Source organism: Lynx canadensis, chromosome B2, assembly GCF_007474595.2.
Source record: "Lynx canadensis isolate LIC74 chromosome B2, mLynCan4.pri.v2, whole genome shotgun sequence".
In the NCBI taxonomy this organism is placed as follows: Eukaryota; Metazoa; Chordata; class Mammalia; order Carnivora; family Felidae; genus Lynx; species Lynx canadensis.
The window spans coordinates 25,083,817-25,106,054 of NC_044307.1; the positions used below are offsets into that span (position 1 = coordinate 25,083,817).

The 22,238-nt window shown below is 47.1% G+C and overlaps 1 protein-coding gene across 3 annotated transcripts in view; it reads left to right on the top strand.

Moving 5' to 3' along the window:
* Positions 1-22,238, top strand: part of SLC22A23 (solute carrier family 22 member 23) — a 182,033-nt gene that overhangs the window by 128,459 nt on the left and 31,336 nt on the right. For 2 of the 3 annotated variants that reach the window (XM_030314934.1, XM_030314935.1), the window contains exon 4: positions 2,227-2,395. In XM_030314934.1, the coding sequence (XP_030170794.1) occupies positions 2,227-2,395 (169 nt within the window). Of the gene's footprint in view, positions 1-2,226; positions 2,396-22,238 lie in introns of those variants that run through there. The other variant, XM_036064400.1, reaches the window with a different exon arrangement.

A 22,238-nucleotide genomic window follows, 5' to 3' on the forward strand; every position in this document is an offset into this window, starting at 1 on the left:
TCCTTCTCTCTCTCTCTCTCTGTCTCTCTCTCTCTCTCTGTCTCTGTCTCTCTCTCTCTCTCTCTGCCCATCCCCCACTTGTGTGCACATGCACTCTCTCTTAAAATAAATAAACTTTTTTTTAAAAAAAAAAAGGTTACCTGGGTGGTGAAGTGCTCCATTTTCTCTTCTGATAAGAGCCTGTGCTGAGCCCAGAGCCATGAACTTACCCTGGCTAATGCCAGTTTCTGGTTTCCATGGCAAATCTATGCATGTGCTTAATAAGTGAAAGCTAGCACGTGCACCAGTTTGCCCTTTCTAAAAAGCCCCTGATCTGTTATTTTTAAGAGCAGAAATGCCAGGTCTGGAGCGAATACCTGAGTCCCACCAGAAGTGATCTTTAAGTGAGCCTGATCTGTGCATGTGGAAAGAAAGAGCATCACAGTAAATGGCCAGGAGAGGGATGCTTAATCCTGTTTTCTTAATTAAATGGCAAAAAGTCCTTTATAAGCTACATTCAGTGAGGCCAGGTTTCTCTCTCACTCACTGGTAACTGCAATGATGGTCTGTTTGTGGTGGAGCAGGAATGGAAATGTTGATGACTTTGTTCTTCTTTCCTTGCAGTCGAGCCAGTGTGGATATTGGCTGGCATGATGTCCTATCCTTGTTAGGGCTGATTCTGTCCTTGTGGCCAACTGTAATTTGTCTGTTTTCCCCTCAAACCTTCCCCCCCTCATATTGCCTTTCAATCTGCTACCTCAGCTCTGGTCTCTAGACAACCAGCAGAAGGGGCGTAGCAACCGATCTACAAACAATCTTTGAATAGAGAGGCATAAAAAGTATTCTCTCCTGAGAGTCTTTCTGCTTTTTTAAAAAGTCATTTTAACTCTACTTTGGGGGCACCTGGGTGGATCAGTTGGTTAAACATCCAACTTCAGCTCAGGTCATGATCTCGTGGTTCGTGGGTTCGAGCCCCATGTCAGGCTCTGTGCTGAGGGTTCAGAGCCTGGAGCCTGCTTCAGATTCTGTGTATGTGTGTCTCTCTCCCTCTGTCTCTCTCTCTCCCCCCTCCCCTGCTCACATTCTCTCTGTCTCTCTCAAAAATAAATATTAAAAATACATATACTTTTAAAAAAGTCAGCTTTGAGGAATACTGCATATTGTAGAAGACTAGCAAGCAAACACACATGTTCTGTAAGGGAAATGTAGAAAACCTGCCTCCCATTCTAGCCCTGAGGACCTTGAGTATAGGAATTTACATACTAATCTGTACTGGCTGGCACTTGGATGCTACCATTTAAGCTTTGTGACCCTCTTTTTTAGGTCAAATTAAGAGCATAGATTCTTTTGCAAACAAGGGGGACCATGGTGCCCCCCGCCTTCAATAGACAGTTATTGAAGGCAGACAGTGGTGTTGTTTTGAAGCTATGAAGATGAACCAGATTTGCCTCTGTCAGAGGAGCTGACTATCTAATAGGGACAGAGGAAGGGTAGTGGGACACACCCATGTCATCATGGGCTGCAGAATTCCAGTATGGAGGAGGAGATACTACATGGTCCAAATCTGCTTTATTGATTGTTTTTTGTGGGTTTTTTTTTCATTTTTTTGTTTTTGTTTTTTTGGTTTTTTTTTTTTGGTCTTGTTCAAATAGATTAGCTGTGATGCAGCTTGGTCTGTGTTGGTCTCACAAGTGTGAGTAGGTTGCCCGGAGCTCTGAACTCCGAAGGAGCACTAGAGTCAGGGCCAGAAGGAGGGATGGTGCAGGTGGGTGGGAGTGAGCAGGTGCTCTGTCCAGAGGTTGAGGGGGTCCCCTAATATGGCATCATGAGGGAAAGGAATGGGAGCACATGAGTCTGAGAGGGATCCTGCCTTACAACAAGCTCAGTAACATCCAGAGAGCAGAGGAAGTAGAATTGTGTGATACAAATACTATCCCCATACAAAGCAGCGTTTCCTAGTTTCTGGGCTGGGGGCCACTCTGAATTAGAGCGTTCTTTTGCCACTGACTTGCTCTGTGACCTCGAGCAATGATCGCTCCCTTCCCAGTTCAGTCCTCAGCTCATCCAGCTGTAAAAACAAGGATCTCAACATTGACATACGATGTAGGGCTCTCGTGGAGTCCAGCAAATAAATACGATTTTATAGTTATTGGCTGTTTGAGAAGTGCACTGACCATGGTGCACCCGTGGTTCCTCCAGGCTACGGGTCAGGGCACTCACATCTCTCTTGTCCCTTCTGTGTTCCAGGAATAGAGCTGTGCCCCCCTGGAAAACGGTTCATGATCACGATGGTGGCGAGCTTCGTGGCCATGGCGGGGCAGTTCCTCATGCCCGGGCTGGCCGCCCTGTGCCGGGACTGGCAGGTCCTGCAGGCCCTCATCATCTGCCCCTTCCTCCTCATGCTGCTCTATTGGTCGTGAGTATCCTCCCCACAGGTGTCACCGCCTGGTACATCTGCAAATGCTTTCTGAAGGGCGCATCCCCTGGGGAGGAGACACAAGAAGCAAACGACTGGGGTCCCACAGTGCCCCGGCTTCTTGCCGGTTTCAGCTTGTGCTTTTTTGCGTGTGTGAGGGAATTTTCCTCTTTTATGAAATTTCATTTTTTAAACACTTTATCTTGGGAAATGTTGAAACATACACAAAAGTAGACAGAAGAGGGGAGTGAGTTCCCAGGTGCCCTTCACCCAGCTCCAGGAACCTGCCCTCTATCAGTCTGCTCGGACTCCTGCTTGCTGGGTTCTTTTGACACGATTTTATGAATTGATTTGCAAAGGGCGGGTTCTTGTATTGGAAGGGGTGAAATACGGAGATGTTCAAGGAGTGATTTAGGAAAGCCCCCTTGTCACTTCCAGATTAGGGATGGTCAGAGAGACTATGGCCCATGGACCAAATCTGGCTCGCCATCTGTTTGGGGAAATAAAGTTTTATTGGAGCACAGCCTGCCCACATGTTTGCATAAGTGTCATCATCTCTGGCTGTTTTCACGCTATAGTGGTGGAGTTGAGTACGTTCCACAGACAAAGTGGCCTACAAAGCCGAATATATACCCTCTGCTCCTTTACGGAAGAAGTTTGCCCGCCCCTGCCCTAGATGAGTCCACTGGGACTTTTCGAACCATGTGTGACTTTGGCTTTTGGCTGGGGTGACTGTAGGCAGGAAACAACTGAACACACAGGGCCAGGGGGTCTGACCTGGGCAACCAGATTTTTAAAAACATCGATGTTTATCAATTGGCTGAACAGCCGAGGTCGAAAAACCCCACTTGTGAATAGAAAGATGTTTAGGGGGAAAATGATTGTTTGGCCTTTTTTATAAATAACTCTTTTCTTTCTTTCCCGGCCCCTCCCAGCCCCTCTTCATGCCAACAGTCACTTCACACCCTTAGCGCGAGACACTGTAGTATGGATAACGCGTACTGTGTTGTGTTGCTCTTGTTTAGTCACTGACGAAAACCAAATTTCTGGCAAGAGGTCAGTTGTGTCGTAGCTTTCAGGAGCAGAGAGGAATGCTCATCAGGCTTCCTTTTCTAAGGTGCCAGGGAGGAGAAGAAAGCATCTACCTTCTAACTTCACGGTGCTGGGCCCTGGCCCCACCCTGCCGGTAGGTCCTGCGGCAGAGAAACCGTTGGGTGAGGGCACAGGTGCATTTTCCTCCAGAGCCCAGCTCTTGCTCACTAGATCAGGAGAGCCTCAGCAGCAGGCAGCTGGCGGTAACAGATGAAAAAAGGCCACCTGCCGGGGAGCCGCGCATCAGGGGCCAAAACTGCGCCTGTCTCCTCTGCTTCTCTCCCCACGCTTCCTCCAGCCTTGCCAGCCCGCTGGGGTTGGACATCACACCCCCTCCCGCGGGAGCTGTGCATATTTCAGGACATCCTGCTCCCTCCAGCAGGGTCGCAAGAGGCAAAGAATGAAATCGTTTCCCAAAGCAGGATGGAGTAGGCAGTTCTTCCTTTTAATCTTCTATGCAAGTCCTTCCTGTTCCTTCCCTTGGTGCATCTAGAGTTTGCTTCACTTGTTTTGGAATTCAAGGGCATTGATTTATTTAACAAATGCTTATACCGTGTTTGCTCCATGTCAGACACAAATTGCAAGCGCTGTACAAATAGTAGATTATTCAGTCTTTGTGTTTCATCACCCCATTGTACAGATGACAAAACTGAGGTCTCCCAGCTGGCCCTTGAACCCAGGCCTCTCTTAACCACCCGTAGCACAGCCTCCTGCCTTCCCTGTGCTTCTGTCTCTTGTCTCTGACCACTGGAAACCCTCGCTCTGTGAGGTCTGGCATCATCTCAGCCACCTCCTCTCACTATAGCCCCAAGGGCCCCCAGGGCTGTCTGCCGGCCCCTGGGGGACTAGACAAGGTAGACACAGCCTCTCGGAGGCTCACACTCCCATACAGGAAGATGGGGTTGTCCCCACCACCTCTAGGCTTTGAGTCTCAGCCAGTGCTGTTTCCATCTGTCCCAGTTAGGAGGACACCTGGCAGGGGAAAAACGGCAGGAAAGGGTTTCCTGGAATAGGTCTGTGGACCTGACCCACATGGTAAAGGACTGGGGGTTTCGCTTATCGTATTTTATCTCTTATTTAAACTTAAATTTAAAAAGTATATCAAGGTTTAATGACAGGACATTCGTTTATTTAAATATGTTATAAAACCTAAGGAAAAAAATCCTTTAAAACTCACAAATGTAAAAATAAAACTTTATAGTGAAAAAGGGCACCCAGGGTAATTTAATAAGTGAGACGTGTGTACCCACTAACAGATAGACGGATGGATGTGCCGAGGCACTGACACCATGTGGTTACAGCTCTGGTGCTGCCCTCTGGGGTAGACCAGCTCTACCCAAATATGTTACCTGCTGCGATCATCACAGTACAGTAAAACCTTGGTTTGCGAGCATAATTTGTTCCAGAGACATGCTTGTGATCCAAAACACTCATATCTCAAAGTGAATTTCAAGAACCATTGGCTCAGTTGTGATCATGTGATGTTCCATGTCACATACTACTCGTATTGCAAGACATCGCTCATTTGTCAAGTTAAAGTTTATTAGAAATGTTTGCTCGTCCTGCAGAACGCTCACAGAAGAAGTTACTTGCCATCCAAGGTTTTTACTGTCATTATTTTTTATTCATATTATTCTCTAAGGGGCTTGGCACATGTTTGGCCTACAAGTGCTCATAAATATTAGCTACTTTATGACTGCGATTGTATCATTTCTTCATATGCATGGAAACTAGGGTGTAGCCAGGGGCAGGATAAAGAAATCACTGGTGAGGGACATATTCCACCTTTGTCTATAGCCTTGAAAGTCTCCGTAAGAATCATGGTCTTTTTATCGCCTGCCACCCTTCCTCCCACCTGCTGCGGTAGGAAGTTCCTCACTCCTGAAGCCTCCGTAGTTGGACAGGATGAAGTGGTCTGCTGGGAAGCAGACAGAGCTGCAGCACCAACCAGCAAGGCCAGCTGTTGGTGACAAAATGTTGAAAGCCTCTCGCTTTCCTTTTAATGAGCAAGTATATATGGTGGGTACCCAGGGTGCTCTCAGTACCTCTAAGAACAGATGCAGAAGCAGGTGTGTAAACAAGGACCATAAGCCAAACTGCATAACACAACGTCACCAAGACGTAGAGTCTTGGCTTGGGAGCAGTAAGACAAAGGATGGAGATTGGCTAGAAGGGATTCTGTGGTCCAAAGGGTTGGCTAAACTGACAGGGACCCTCCAAACACACACCCAAGGCTGGATAAGACCCTGCACCAACCAAATATGTACACAGTGCTGAGTTCCAGTGCCAGAAAGGGGAACTCCTGGGGCCCAGACCAAGGAGAATGTTCGAGCAGGAGTGGACACAGACACAGCCTGCATGGCACATGAGCCAGAAAGAAGCTCAGAGAGCTTGAGGTTTAATACCTGCATTGAGGGCTGGAGCTGAGATCTCAGGCCCTTTCTGCACTTCGAACTGAGCTCCTTGAATGAATCCAGGCCTCCAAACTGTGCTGTTCTAATAACAGGATTAGAAAGTCTTTTCCCATCATAGGGACTCCCCTCCAAAGGTGGCTGACACCTTGGACTGTGGGCATAAATGATCCACCCTTACGACAGTGGAGCCTTGAAGTCTTGCACCACACATGACTATGGGTTCCAAATTTCAACCGTTCTCCAAGATTGAGAAATAAGAACCAGTGAAGCTCGTTGGACCCTCTGGGTCAAGAATAAAACCTCCCCTGGAAAATCACTGGAGCCAGATACTCAAGACTCACGTAGAAGAAAATTTTCACCAAGGATGAACTCACAGCCAAAATTCACAGGGTCCACAGGAATCCATTAGGAGGACCCAGAACTATAAATGGAGAAGTTTGCATCTCAGGAACTCTAGGAAATACAGCAATCTGAAAGAGAAGTGGATTCAAATGATTTATTAAAGTAGTTACTACCACCTCATGCCAAATTCTGTCCTAGATACTAAGGGTTCTAGAGAGGACCCAGACATGTGAGCAAAAATCTCATTTGAAACATACATTACAGTGGGTTATATGGGGGTGGGAGGGAGGCCAGAGACCATAAACCCATAAACAAGCAAATAATATTCTTCAAAGAACCACCACTATGTCTATGAAACCAAGCGGTAGGTAGAGAGGAACAGTGGTCAGGATGGCGTCTCTGAGGGAGTGACATTCAGGCTGACACCTAAGGAAAGGATCAAAGAGAGGAAGTCACACAAGGTTCTGGGTGAGAAAACAGGCAAATGGGAACAGCAGGGCAAAATCTGGCTTCCACTGGAAGAGGAAGAAGACCATTGGAGCTGAGAACAAAGGACAAGCTCAGACACACAACGGGGTTGTCTTCAGCATGATTGGGTTTGTTCTAAAAGCCATGAAAACACGTCAAGGTTTAAGCCAGGGAGGAGTGTGCTCTGGTCGGTGCTGTGAAAAAGTCTCTTGGTGACCGAGGGGAGGATGGCCACTGCCGCGGGGCCAGGAGTCTGCACCGGGGGCAGGCAGGTTGCTCACCTGGAGAGGCCTGACTCCAGGTGTGTTTGGGAGTAGCCCCAGTTAGGGGTGCTGCTGGGCCTATGAGGGCAAAGAGCAGCGGCTCGGGCTGTTTCCTGGGGTGGAGAGACAGGGCTCTCTGTGGTGTGGAGGCCCCACCAGGGACTGGAGCATGGAGTCCTATCCTGAGGGCAGAGCTCAGAGAGTACATGCCCAGAAACAAGGTGACCAGCTGGGGGGAGCTTCAAAAAGGGATGGTTTGATCCTGAGGGCAGTGGGATGGAGAGCTCAGCCATGATTGAAAGCCAGCCCAATTGGAAGTGTACATTTTTTATTAGCCAGGTGTGGGGTGAGGCTAGCAGATCAGGAGATGACCTCCACAAAGAAGACAGGTTGTCAGTCTCTGTTCCCTAGAGAAGGGGGCACACCACATCCCAGGGGCCCCACAGGAAAGCACCAGCTGGTCAGGAGGCAGGAGGGAGGGGAACATGGGCAAGAGCCTTCACTGTGGTTTCAGCCAGAAGAAAGGGGTGAGGAAGGGTAGGCAGGCTCCAGGTTAGCTATTTGGAGTAATTTCTGCAGGCTGTGGGGCTCAGGGGCTGCCCCTGGTTGTCTGGCATCTGGCCCTGGGGCGATCAGAGCAGGTGGACAGCGGCTGGAGTGTGAGAGCCACAGAGGAGGTGGTGGGGGTTGTGGGCTCTGATTGGTTGGTTTGTATCTGAAAGGTGTGCTCACAGGTGAATTGTTGGCTATCCCTAAGAATTGGCTGACCCTGGGAGGGGCAGTCTTTCCTCCCAGAAACATCAGAAAACATAGAAAATAAAAGGGCATGATTAATACACGGCCCTACAGCAGCTACAGGGTTACAGAATGCTCTCGAATGAAGTGAGCCCAGGACTGGAGAAGCCAGTCAGGAAGAGGTGGCAGCAGCAGAGGCATGATGTGCCTGGGGACCAGACAAAGTTTGACAGGGGGTGTGGTGAGGACAGGTGAATTCTGGGGAGGATGTGGCGTGTGCATGATTTGTGCCCCACCAAGTGGAGCCAAGATAGGAGTTTGATATCACTTCATGAGCTGCCTGGGGATGCTCATACCTCCCAGGTCCAGGCAGGACCCACTGCAGTTGGCCTGCAGGCTTAGGTGAAGGGAGAGCTTCACTGGTGGCCCAGGAGAAGGAAAGGATGTGCTTGCTTGGGAGCTGGTATTCCAGCATGCTTCACAGAGTCATATTTAGGCACATTGTCGTGAAGCAAAAACAGAGGAGAGGATTCTGTGAATATTTCTTATCTGAATGAAAATCCTGTCAGAGGTAGGGGGTAAATCCACTGGCGGATGCCAGTGCCTGAAGCCAAGATCCACACTGCCTTTGTCCCTCAGGATACTAAGACCAAATAGAAGTGCTTCCTTAGTCATTTTTCTTGGGCATTCATTATCACTCAAGTCAGAGTAGTAGAGCTTCCATGCTAATCTGAAAGGAAATCCTATCGATCCATCCTTTTTCCAGAAGAAATGTGGAATTCTTCCAGGGTCACAGAAAACAAATGGAGGCAGGGGGCAGAGGCACAGATTCAGTAGCCAAAATACTAGAGGAAGGGAGAATCTAAGAGAGCATCTGCTTGGATGTGGAAGTAGCCAGTGACCCCAGAGTGGAAGAAGGGGCTGGTTGGAAGGGCTTCTGCTTTCTGATTGCACAGTGTGTAAAAGGTGTCCCTTCCAGGTGGCTGCAGCCTGCTCCAGGACACACAGCTCGGGGACAGGGTGCCCTTCTCGGCCAGGAGCCCTTGTGGGGAGCAGGGTGTTTGGGGCTCCAGGTCTGTGATAAGCGAGAACATCTAAGAAAACCACAGGGTGGAAAATCAGAAAGGCGATACACAGAACAGGTGGCACCTGGCCTTCTGGGTGGGTCTCGTTGTAGAAGAATGACACAGGAGTGAGAAGGTGGTGGACAGGGCACCCACATGGTGTCTATATAAAGTGTTTGGAGGAAACAGCACCAAGTATGGATTCCAAGAGATGATGAAGATGTTACTGCCGCTCTTCCAAGATGTCAGTACGTGACATCACCATGCCTTAACATGTAAATTAGTGATGCTGGGTATGCGTGATTATTTGTAAAAACAAGTGTATGCATGTCAGCTTTGGACCCGGCATGTGCTGGGGAACACTTGTGATGCCAGTTCAGTAAGGTCCCCATGAGTGCTGTCATTGCAACATGAGGACGTGAGCAGAACATGAGTGTCAGGGTATCCTCATGAACATGGCAGACACCATCCTAACTCTTGGAACAGCTCGGCAAGGGAAGAAAACATCACATTTCACATCTCAAGCCTCCTTTGTGGCAGAGGCACAGTAATATATACTGATTTGAACATGTCTTCAGAATTTAGGAACACACTTTTCCCGAGATCAACTGCAAGCCTCTCTGTGTGTGACACTATATTAACCATTAACCCTTGGATTAGGTTGGTGGGATTATTCCTGGTTTTAGCTGGGGAAACCAGGGCATTTAGAAAGCTTCACCAGAACACTCAGAAGTGTGAGAAAGTCATTAAAAGCTGGCTTTTGAACATCAGTGGTTCTTGTTATGTGGTCCCTGGACCAGCATCATCATCACCACCTGGGAACGCATTAGAAACACAGATTCTCAGATGCCACCCCAGGCATACTGACTGGGTCAGAAGGTCTAGGGTGGGATGCAGTTCTGTGGTTTAAGAAGCCCTCCAGGGGATGCTGATGAGCGCTCAAGGTCGAGAAGTATGATGGGTGTATCATAGAAGAAAAAGCCAGATGTCCTGCACACGGACTGAGGGACCTGGTGCTCCCCAGATAAAGGTGCTGTTGAGGCGTGAGGGAAGAACTGACTGAGTCAGCTGTGGAGAAGCCACACGTCTTGTAGGAAGAGGTTTCTCGGCTCTGTAGGGAAAGAAAACAGATGCCATCCTTGAGGATCAGTGAGATATCATGCAAGACCTGGCTGTCCAATCCAATTCCACTGTGGAGAGCAAATTTGTCTCGTCATCTCAGACAGCAGATGTCATAGGTATTCCTGGAACTGATGAAAGAAGGCAAAAACTCTGGGTGCTGGATCTAACACTTTTATCCGCACTATGCAAACATAAACCTATACACAGGTATGTTTGGGAGTCTTAAATTACAGCCTGTGATCAAGGTTAATGGGAAGGAAAGGTTTCTCCCACCTTGCTTACCTGCCCTCTGAGCAGGCTGCTTTGGGGCATCTTCCTGTGAGTTTCTACCTTCAAATGCAGGAGAGCATTGCATACAGTTTTCTCTTGCTCTCTTCCAAGACTGTTAGCCAAGTACCGAGTTAGGACGGATTCTCATCTTGGACTCACCTAATGCGTGTTTTGCATGAGCTGCTTCGAGAAAGAACAGATATGTTGGAGAGTGCTTTGTTCAGTGGGAGTTTCATCCTGACGAGAGAAAAAGTGCTGTTGGCAATCCGCGTGATCATCAAAAGCATCTGGGAAAGCAATAAGAAGATAATAAACCGTATGGGAAATAATGAGGAAATTAGAGACGGATCAAGCAGCACTGAATAACACGGAGAATAAGTAATAGTATCAATTCCCCAAATGAAAGATAAACCTTGAGACAGAGGAAATTAGAGCACGCTGTCATAAGGAACTCACAGGGTAGAGGAGTAAAACAATTAAAACCCTTAGGAAAAAAGAATGTGCTAAAAGGGATTTTAATTTTTAAAAATTTCGAGAAAAAACCCATTGTAAAACATTTAAATGGCCTCAGGTTAGATAAGTATCCAGCATAAAAATTTACTAACAATTCCAATATGTAAATGGTCCTAAAAATCATTGGCTCTTTTAAATACCATCAGAAATATTTTGGCCAGAATAATTCCACTTCTTTTTTAAGTTTATTTATTTTGAGAGAGTGCATGAAGCAGGGGAAGGGCAGATAGAGAGAGAGAGAAAAAAATCCCAAGCAGGCTCCACACTGTCAGCACAGAGCCCAACGTGGGGCTTGAACTCATGAACCATGAGATCATGACCTGAGCCAAAATCAAGTCAGATATTCAACGGACTAAGCCAAAATCAAGTCAGATATTCAACGGACTAAGCCACCCAAGCGCCCCCAGAATAATTCCAAGTTTTAACATATCTGGAAGGTTTGCCCCTATCCAGGTGCTGCCCAGCATTTTCAATAATTTGGTCCCTTAACTCCTCTCACTAATCCTCTGAGGTAGGGACCAGGATGGCCTCCAGTACAGGTGGAGAAACTAGGTACAGGGATATTTGCAGCTTGCCTTGAGGTCCTAGTACTCATACCTGGAGCCAGGATATAAAAACCTGCAGGCAACCCGGAGCCAGGATGAGGACCACAAGCCTCTTGGCTCAGTCATACGTGCAGTGGTGCTGCTGGGCCCCAGGGATAGGACCGAAAATGTCAGGCAGATGAGCAGAGCCCTGGACCACCGAGAGCAACATGCACCAGGCACAAGCAACACTTCTCACCAGGGGAGTCTTCTCTTCTAGTTCCTCTTTTTGTATTTGTTTAACATTTACAAAAGTATTCCTTTTTTTAAAAAAAAGCTTTTTAATGTTTATTTTCGAGAGAGACAGATCATGAGTAGAAGAGGGGCAGAGAGAGAGAGAGAGAGACAGAATCCAAAGCAGGCTGCAGGCTCTGAGCTGTCAGCACAGAGCCTGACGTGGGGCTGGAACTCAAGAACACGAGATGATGGCCTGAGCTGAAGTCAGATGTTTAATCAACTGAGCCACCCAGGTGCCCCACAAAAGCATTTTTTAAAATCATTGGGTTATCAGTACCTTCCTTAATGGGGGACTTATAAAAATTTGTTAAATTGATGAATTAATTTTGCTTCTTGTCATTGTTAAAATTATTTCAAAAGACCCTTAAATTTTTTTTTAATGTTTACTTTTTAGAGAGCGGCAGGGGCAGGGGGAGGCAGTGTGCAAGTGGAGGAAGGGCAGAAAAAAGGGGGGTCAGAGGATCCAAAGCAGGCTCTGTGCTGACAGCAGAGAGCCCAATGTGGAATTTGAACCCACGGAGTGTGATCATGACCTGAGCCGAAGTCAGACAGACGCTCAACCAACTGAGCCACGCAGGCACCCTGACCCTTTCGATTAAATTTTATACACAGATACATAGATATATTCAGTCCAGCGATTATCAGTCTTTTTTCTTGCCCACACACACTTGAGGGACCCAACACTTTCTTCCGTCAAAAACAGTTTTATTTCAGAAGGGGGTCAAAGTACCACATGCTGAAAACTCTATTACTGGTAAAATAAGGGCCACAGGGCTCCCTGCACAGCAGGAGGGAAACGGAATTCAGTTATACCAACAGTAAAGTCACTAGAGAAAATGCTTGCCTCAAAGGAAAGTGTAAGAGGTAAATCATAAAAAGCATATAGCCTCTGGGAGCTTGAAAATGTGCAATAATTATTTTTACAGGTTATCAGATAGTTAATTTGGGGAGACTTCTAGGAAATTTAAAGCCAAAAATAAATTACTCAAATCCCATTTGTCTACCAGTTATCCAGATGGCGGGAAGATTAGGTAATACTTGCCGAGGCAAGTGTGTAAATAAAAATGGTAGCCCACATTTCGATCGTAACAATTGAATGAGCAATTAAAGGGGAGATCAAAATGTTCTCTGACTTGGTGTTTGGGGATTTGCTAATGGCATGGAATTTTAGGGAACCCTCAGGCAAGAGGCTGCCCATTTTTAATTTGTGAGTTGTGCAGAGATTATGTAAAATAATAGGAACCCCTGTGGTCAACAAAACCACTTCCTCTTCAAAGTGGAGAAAGCCTGGTGAACGTGGCAACAAGTGATCCTTAAAAACCACGTGCTGTGCCAGAGGATATAGCCTCTGCTCTAAAAGCCAGTGTTACCAACTCCTTTGTCGCACTGTCCCCACACCTGGAATGTGCTGCAACATTCCATCTCACTACCCTCTGGAAGCTGGAGTGCTTCAGGCCAGCTGGAGGAGCACTGAGCCTTGGAACCAGGCAGACCTCGGGCGGTGGGGGGGGGGGGGGGGGGGCCAGTGTGTGCACGCATGTGCATGTACATGCATGCATGTGTGTCTTTTGTGGGAGTGGTGGGGTCGGACGGCTGGGAGCAGGCAGAAAGCAGGTAGATGGCCTCCCAGTGACAGATGTCTAGTGCTAGCTGCTAAGCGATTGCCCCCCGGACTGCTGGCAAGTGTCCACGTGGACAGGAACAGAGAGTGAGGCCAAGCGGCCCAGCCCCGTCAGCTGGCCACTCTGGCAAAGTACATGCCTGGTGCTACGAAGTGGGGGTTCCGGACAGATCAGGATGACCTCACTCAGTCTCAGAGACTGTTTCTGTTGAGGTTGGGAGGGTGAACGTGCTAATAGCAAGAAGTTGCTTTCCAGAGTCAGGTACAAGGTCAGGGTGGAACCGGCAGGGGCCACCCTCGTGATGAGTCCATGAATGTGTGACTTCCGTGGGCTCCTTTGTTATCAAGATAGGACCCAGAAGGACAGAAGCAGACTCTGGGGGAGAAGGTTGACAGGACTCCCTGGACAGACTGCTACGACAGAGGTGCCAATAAAATTCCAGTTAGAAGCAGGTGCCGCATAAAGCCTCTGTTGCTTCTGCCTACTTCTCTCCTCCAGTTGTTTTCCAACATCACAGTTTTTTTAGTGTGATTTGCAAAACTGCCTGCCAAATTAATTCCCCCTGTAACATTATGTTTTGAATGCCCTGGGTGCCTTATACTTTCTGTGGCCTCATAATTGCTTACATGGATAAATTAGTAAAAGGAGCTGGAGAAAGAGAATATAAAGAGGGAGAATGTGGAAAAAATCAACCCAGGTACACTCAAGGCTACAGAGTCTTTTTAGGTGAATTCCAAGCATTCATCTGTTTAGAACGTGAGCTGAAGGATGTTTTCAATTTATCACAACTGTTAAGTATTCTGGGGTTGCTTATTTAAAAGGCTAGCTCTAAAGACATTTTAGTTACTGACTTCATTCTGCTTGGCAAAAACGTAAAGCAGTGTTAGAATTTGTACAGTGCATTGCCCTGATCAGTATCTTTTTTACCTTTCAGAAGAAGGCAACAGTCACCATTAGCCCCATGAAATAAATCTAGAGAATGTTGGTGCCTGGTAAGGCCTTGGTGTCATTCCATACCCCCCACTCCATTCTATAGATACAAGGAAACTGAGGTCTGGAGGGTGATGTGACTTGCCCAAGGTCACAAAACTAGTATATAAACACAGGGTTCCTGATGTATTTCCTCTATAATTTTTCTGTAACAGAAGAATTATGGCTCTTAGGTGGATACCATTTTGGAAAACATTAGAGACACAAAGTTCTGAGTTTCTGTGACAGATAATTAAGTGGAAAGGCCATGTAATTATGAAAGAATTTTATATTCTACAAAGAGATTTATATGAAGAGTTTATTTGTCTCGGGAAAACTTTGGGGTTTAACCATCCTAAAAGCCAATTTTTATTTGATTTCATGATACTCATCCCTTCTCACTTAATTACTAAGTTTAACTCAAATCATGATTTAAAGTTTTGTTTAAAAAGAGCTCATTTAGGGGCGCCTGGGTGGCGCAGTCGGTTAAGCATCCGACTTCAGCCAGGTCACGATCTCGCGGTCCGTGAGTTCGAGCCCCGCGTCAGGCTCTGGGCTGATGGCTCGGAGCCTGGAGCCTGTTTCCGATTCTGTGTCTCCCTCTCTCTCTGCCCCTCCCCCATTCATGCTTTGTCTCTGTCTGTCCCAAAAATAAATAAAAAACATTGAAAAAAAAAAATTAAAAAGAGCTCATTTATATTCACTTGCTATCCCCTGAATTGAACTGACTTAATTTTATATATATACATACATATATGTACCTATGTACACACATGTATATGCATACATACATATACACATGTGCATATGTATGTACATGTGTGTACATATGTATATATGCGTGTGTATAAATATATATCAGACAGAACTAAAGTTTTAAAAAAATCCAAGTGAAAGCTTGTTTACAGGAACCAAGCTTATATTATTATAAGAGCTTTGGACCAGAAACTTAAGATATTCTCCCAATTTGTAACTCATTCAATTCTAGACTTTGATTTTATTTTTTTTAATTTTGAGAACCTTTTCAGGATTTTATGTGATAACTTGGTGATAATCTAAAGTACCAACAGCTACAATTACCTCTAAATCAGAAGCACCCTTAGTACAGTCTGAGATTTTTTTTTCACATACACATTCAGGGAAACTTGACTTCTACAAAGCCTTTCATGACCCTTGTGTCCTTCCCTCTACATTGGATGGCCTACCTGCTGTAAGCTTTTACCTGTAAGGTGTCTGTTAAATGACATGTTTTTCTCTGCTGGCAGGTTGATCATGCCCCGTATACATTTATTCCATGAATGATGTAATGTTGTACTTGACAGTGTGAAGACATACCTCTCCACGTGTATCGCCCTAAAATTAATACTTGAAGATAAAATTTATAAGAGTATTAGCTGTTAATCTTAGTAACCTCTGTCCTATATTTCCTTTATGAATAAATATTCTAGGACAGTAATTTAAAGAGTATAGACATGCTTTTAATGTAGAGAATTGCCAAGTTGGCATCTCATCAGAGCTGGTGTTAAATGTATTAGGAAGAAGACAGCCTAGATAGTATACTTGTCTGTGTCAGGTTCTCCAATTGGGTAGAAGAAATATGTGGTTTTATCTTTAAATGTGAAAGAAAAATACTGACTTCGTAGTATTAGGAAAGGATCACAGTATTGAGTTTTAATTACTGATTCTACTGAGTGACTACACAGGTTACAAAGACCAACGTGCAAAAACAGGTCAATGAATGTAAATCAGATGGGCTTATGACTTAGCCAAATAACAGAGAAAGCAGGAATGAAGGCAAAGATAGGAAAGCGTATCAGAAACAACACATGACTGTTAAATCATAGAGTCTTGTGGTCTGAAAAGCATGTGGTGAATTGGGGTTGCTGGAGAAGCAGATAGGGTTCTCCTTGTCTGAATTGCTCACAGACACACAGCTTTGAAGAACAACCACCTCATAGTGTCAATTAGGCAAACACAGAAAATTTATCCGCCTATGATGACATGGTAATATCAGTTGTGACGCTATTGGGAAAATAAGGTTTATGAAAATAAATTTTCCATATACCTCTTTAAGAGTTAACACTTTAGGGGCACCTGGGTGGCTCAGTCAGTTGAGCATCTGACTTTGGCTCATGAGTTTGGGCTCTGTGCTGACAGCTCAGAGCCTGGAGCCTGCTTCAGATTCTGTGTCTCCCTCTCTCTCTCTCTGCCCCTCCCCTGCTCGATCTCTGTCTCTCTCTCTCAAAAATAAATAAACATTAAAAAAATTTTTTTAAAGAGTCAACACTTCATTGTAGCTATTTGGTGGGCATCTTTCTTTTAAAAGTTTTTTTTAATGTTTATTTATTTTTGGGACAAAGAGCACGAGTTGGGGAGGGGCAGAGAGACAGAGAGGGAGACACAGAATCTGAAACAGGCTCCAGGCTCTGAGCTGTCAGCACAGAGCCCGACACAGGGCTCGAACTCATGGACCGCGAGATCGTGACCTGAGCCAAAGTTGGACACTTAACCGACTGAGCCACCCAGGCGCCCCTGTAGGCATCTTTCCAAAATAGATTTTCCTGGTTTTGAAGCAATGTGGTAAACAGCATGACATGCAGAAAATTACACTGATCTAGAGATCTAAAGACCAAGTTCCAGGTCTGACCCTGCCACTGATGTTACCTTTTCCCCCAGGAGGGCATGGCAGAGGCTCAGCCCATGTGCTTGCCCTGAGGAGCTGAATTAAGTGCAAATGAGAGACACCCCCCTCAGACTCCGCGGTTTATTTTTGTAACTTTGCCTTTTCTTGGTGGGTGATGAGAGGGTTTACGTCATGGCACTAGGCACATCTGTGTTATGGTGGGATGAGTCTTCACGGCACCTGATCAAGGTTGGAACATCTGTGTTTTCCCATGTTGGCTGCTGTCCTGCTGTCTTTCCCAAGCCGGTGTGCACCCTCTGCTCCTTGGCCTGGGGCTGTCTAGACCACGGTTGCCTGAACGGGAGCCTCAGAGTTCTTTGAGGAATGTCTGTGTTTCAGTGGATGGCCTCTGAAAGCTGCAGGTGATTGAGTCAAAGACCCTTTTCACTTGACTGCTGATTCTTGGCTTTTTGTGGAATAATTGAGGCCACGGGGTGAGTGACCTATAGAACGGTGGTTCTGTCATGTTCCAAGTACATGCTGGAAAATGATGCTGCTCAGCTTGTTCTGATGTTGGACCAGCCTTGTGTCAGGTGCCCCCAGCCCACAAGTAGGAAGTTAGTGTAGGTCATATCTAGGACCTGGAGGTAGAAACCACTATGCACACATCTGAGGGTGATGCTCTCTGCACCACTGATGCAGTCTGGCAGGAAGGGAATTTTTGAGGGTGAAACTCGCATTTGTCACTGAAAGTGGGGGCAATGCAATATAGCAGAAGAAACACCAAGATCTATCAGTGTACAAGTGCCCACAGTATGATTGGAAGGATTCGCCCCCACCAGGCAGGTGTATTTGCCCCTGGAGGGGAGGACGACAGGAGGGCGGAGGCCTTCTCGAGGGCACCAGAATTGGGGGAAAGGTTCCAGGAGGGCTGGAATGCTTTAATTTTTTAAGTAGAGAATGGATTTATCTGTGATTTGCTTAATGCAAAATGAATTTCATAGCCCAAGCCTTTGATCCAGTCTCCCCAGCTGTAGTTCGGTGGATGGTGGCCTGCCTATGACTGCCAGGAGGCCATCAGGAGAGCCAGACAGGACGCTGCCTGTGTCATTCAGGCAGGCACTTGGCAGGTGCCCCGCACCCCCCTCATCATCCATGTGCAGCTCCACCCTCGCCTGTCCCAAATTCTGAAGTGCCCAGCCCCCATCCCATCTTCAGCTACTCAGCATCAGATATTCGATGCTTCTGCAGTGAAATGTTTGTGCATTCATGAGGAGCTGTGCCTGAGACTCAGAATGCTCGTATCCATTAGGTCTGGTTCTGCCTCTGGTGAGGCCAGGCCAGTTCAGGCTTCATTGCCAAGTGAATTAAATCAGTAAGGTTTTTGGATTTCAGAACCTTTGGGATTCTGAAATTGTGACTGAGGAATCAGGGACCTTCTAACCATCCTGATGTAGCTCGGAGAAGGCCTCAGAACACTCCATCATTTGCCTTGGGGCGAGAGGCCCCTCGGACCTGTGATCTTCAGCAGAGAGAGGATATGTCTGCCTGACAGGGTCCTCCATCTGCCCTTACTGTGCTCTTTGCTCACTTCCTTTGCAGGGTTTAAGACCAGAGCAGGTCGAGTGGAGACTTCAGATTTGCCTACATCCTTCTTGCAGAAGCCCTGGGGTTCATTGAACCACCTGGCTTGGAGCGATCCCAACCTCTCTAGTCATGGGTTCAAATTCACCTCTGTCACTTACCAGCTGTGCAAGCTGGACCATGGGCCTGTACTTTCTTTGCCTCAGTGTCCCCATCTGTAAAAGAGGAATAATAATAATACCTCATACAGAGCTTGAAAGAATTAAATGCTTGCAGCTTTTGAAACTTCCTGCTCTGCTCCTGGGGGTTGAGGCAAGCCATTTGCTCCGTGGACACTTCCTTCTTCCGGAGCCACGGCCTCCCCCAGCAGCCATCTGCAAAGCTATCTCCCGGAGAAGCCACTGTGGCTTTTCTGCCAGGTTACCTTTCGTGGTAGCAGAAGTCACTCTCACGGCCACTTTCTCACCATATCTACACAGGAGGGGACACCAGGCAGACGTGGCCGCCCACTGCCTGCTGTGCTCTTTTATTTTTGTTGAAAATGATCAATTTCTCTAAGGTTCAGCTGCATTCCTTCCAGGTCCTGGGCTGTCAGCCGGCTTTTTAATTTGCATGGTGTTATTACATTATGTACTTGTCAGGAGAGATTTCATTAAATTCCCATAACGTGGCCACACTACATGTTATCCAAACTAAAAAGCCATCTCTGGGCTTTCTTAGAGGCCGATGGGCCAACAAGTTCTTTATGACTTTGCAGTAAATTTAAATATGTGGAGGGCATCACAAAACTTCATTATTCCATACATGTGCCCGTCGGGCTTGTGGTTTTCTGGAACACCTGAGGAAGCATCACTAGAACGGTACCTCCTGAGCTGCTGTCACCTGAACACCATCTGGGCATGTGGAGTATGTTTCCTTGCCGCAGCCACTGAGGTTAAGGATGTGGGCTCCTGAGTCAGACTGCCTGGATTCTGATCAAGCTCTGCCACTTAACTAAAGGTCTGGACTTTCTGTGCCTGATTGTCCTTATCTGTGAAATGCAGGGAGTATTATTCTACCCCATCAAAGGCTTGACAGAGCTTAGTATGTGGGAAACATGCAGAAGGGTGCCTGGTGGTCGTAAATCCAGCCCTAGGGAAGGTGGTTTGCAGTGCCATTTGCCACTGGCAGCAGGGTTGGGTGGCTAATGGGAGCCGGCCCGTGTTCTTATGCTCAGGTCTCCCCAGAGAGCACTGCTTCTTCACTGCAGGTCCTTCTGGTCAGACGGCCGCCACTCATGAGACTCCAGGGCACTCAGGAGCCTCTGCTGCCTGGGTCCTGCCGCTCTCCCTCTCCTCTCTCTTCTCACCTCACCCCCAGCATTCCGTTTTACCAGCTTGCAGCCCCACCCCCCCGCCAGACACATGCTGTTTCACATCCTGCACCTCTTCTTGGGGTCCTGTCCCCACACCCCTCCCACAGTCATGCTGTAGTACCTGCCCGTCTCCCTAAGGAGCCCAAGCACAGTGCTGCCCGACAGTCTTCCCTGCACCTCCTTTCTACAAGTGCTCGCTCTCCATGGCCCCGGTTGTGTCCCATACTGCACAGGCTTCTCTCCAAATCACTTATAAATAGTGTGTGTGTGTGTGTGTGTGTGTGTGTGTGTGTGTGTGTGTTTACTTATTTACTTTGTCCATCTACCTGTTTATTTACAGAGATCTCCTTGTACAAGACTCTGACGTTGTGGTCAGGGATACATCCATTTGGGATGATCAACACATATTAGAAAAAAATACTTTGGTGACTGAATGGGTGTTTGAGCTCCAGAACAGGCCCACACCCACCTCTTAAATGCAAAGATCATGCCATGCATTTGCAAAGGTGCTGTCCTTGAAGCCTCTTCCACAAGCTTTGCAAGTCTCAAAGATTCTCCAGGAAGAATCTTCCTCATTGTCGTTTCTCATAAAGGGTATTTAATTATTCTTAGCCATTTTTAGTTACCCAAAGTCTGTTGTCCTCAGGCACGATTTGGGTGTGACAAAACAAGTGATAGAGGGTGACAGGGGCAGCCAGCTGGGTGGGGCAGCATCCCTGAGACCCATGAGCCTCTGCACCGCCAGACTGCACGTGACTCCTTCCCCATGGGACTGTGGTCTCTGTGGCTTTGAAACCTGGGAAAAAAACCTCTTCTCCTGAAGGGCAAGGGCTCTGTGGGTCCTGATAAGAGGTGAGCAGCTGTCCTCACTGGAGTTAATGCCTAGACTGGTGGGATTTCAGTAACAAAAATGTTGGCTTTTTATGCGTAATGCAGGGCTTTACCTTGAAGACAAAATGGCATCAAATAGACATCACTTCGTATTTTCCCACAACTGTCACCTGCCTCCCATTCAGGGATCAAAACTGTTCACAGTGAGCATCTCCCTACAGTTCTCCACACCTAGCCCTACCCTGTTGGCAAAGCTTTAGGGTAAATCGAGGCCGAGGACCTCAGCGTGCTGGGGACATGCAAACCTTGTGTTCTGGTGGATGACGCTCCTTGCTTGTTTACTGGCCTGTGCCTGGATCCCTGGGCACCTGGGGATCGGCCTCGGGGTAGAGGTGAGCTGTGCTCCTCCCCACTGCTGCCTCCTGTGCTCTGGGCCCTATTCTTCTCTCATCATGCTTGTTTATGGTCTTGATTTTCAAATTCCGCTCCCTGCTGTAGAGTTCCATAAACATTGGATATAAATTATTTTCAATTATTTTAAAAGAACTCTAAGCTTTCTCCTGTTGTATACCATATTTTACACTTCAGAGACCACCTGCAAAACCACCATGTTGTCAGAGTAATACATTAGCTGGTGTCCTGGGATGCCTTTTAACAAGATTCTCCCAAAGTGGCGAAGCATATTTGGACCACCTGCAAACGTGCCCACGTGAGAAAGGCGGCAACTTGTGTGCTGGTGCTGGCGATGGGGCCTGTGCGCTGCCCCCCACCCTGAACGGCACACCGTGGGTCCACGCGGCCCCCTGGTCCCAGGCTGAGGCCACAGCCATTGCGGTGCCAGCGAGGCCCTGCACTGTCGCTGTGCCCAGTAGTCAAGTGCCATGGCAGGTGTCCCGCCACGTTGGGGGCTGTCGTGTGGGGCATCCGGAAATGGGGGTGCTTCTTGGCTGGCCTGAGGCTCTCTATCCAGCCTCCCCAGCGTTGTTTATAGAAGCACCTTGATCAACACACAGGTCCCCACCATCACCCGCCGTGGGGCCGGCCACTCAGAATGGCCTGTGCGAGGAGTGCTCTCTACCCAAATCAGGACCTAAAATCTGCAGTCAGGAGCAGCTTAACCCACTTCTCAGAGCTCAATAACTTGATTAGACAGATTAGAGGATGCAGAAGATGAGCTTGATTTAATAGTTGTGTTTGGGATCCTGCATGAAGAAATGGAAGATTTACAATCCAGCTTCTGGATTACTTTAATTAGAGGCTCTCCAGAGCTAGTAGTATGGCCAGCGTGGAGCAGTTACAATAGTAACGTCTCAGCAGCATTCGCCATGACTCCTTGATACTGTGTAACTGAAGTGAAGTATGGTGATAGCCGGAGCCCTGGCCTGATTTCTAGCTTTTGCTTTTCTCCCAATTAGGGGGGCCACCTCCTCTATAATAAAGGTCTAAGGGAACATAGGGAACCCCTGTTCCTGCACGTGCTGTCTGTGGCCGCTTCTGCATATGGCAGAGTTGAGAAATTATCACAGAGACCTCGTCGTGTGCGAAGTCTAGAATATTGACTTTCACCTTGTACAGAAAAAGTGGCTGACCCTGCTCCAAACAGGCACGTGGTTCTGTTTGGCTGACTTGTAAATGTCGTCATAAAAGGAAACTTAGAAAGTGCTTTGATAATAAAACACTAGTGTTTTTTTTTTTTAATTGGGATCCTCACAAGATTTCAGACTAAGAACAAACAAGGAATCTGTTGCTAATAAAA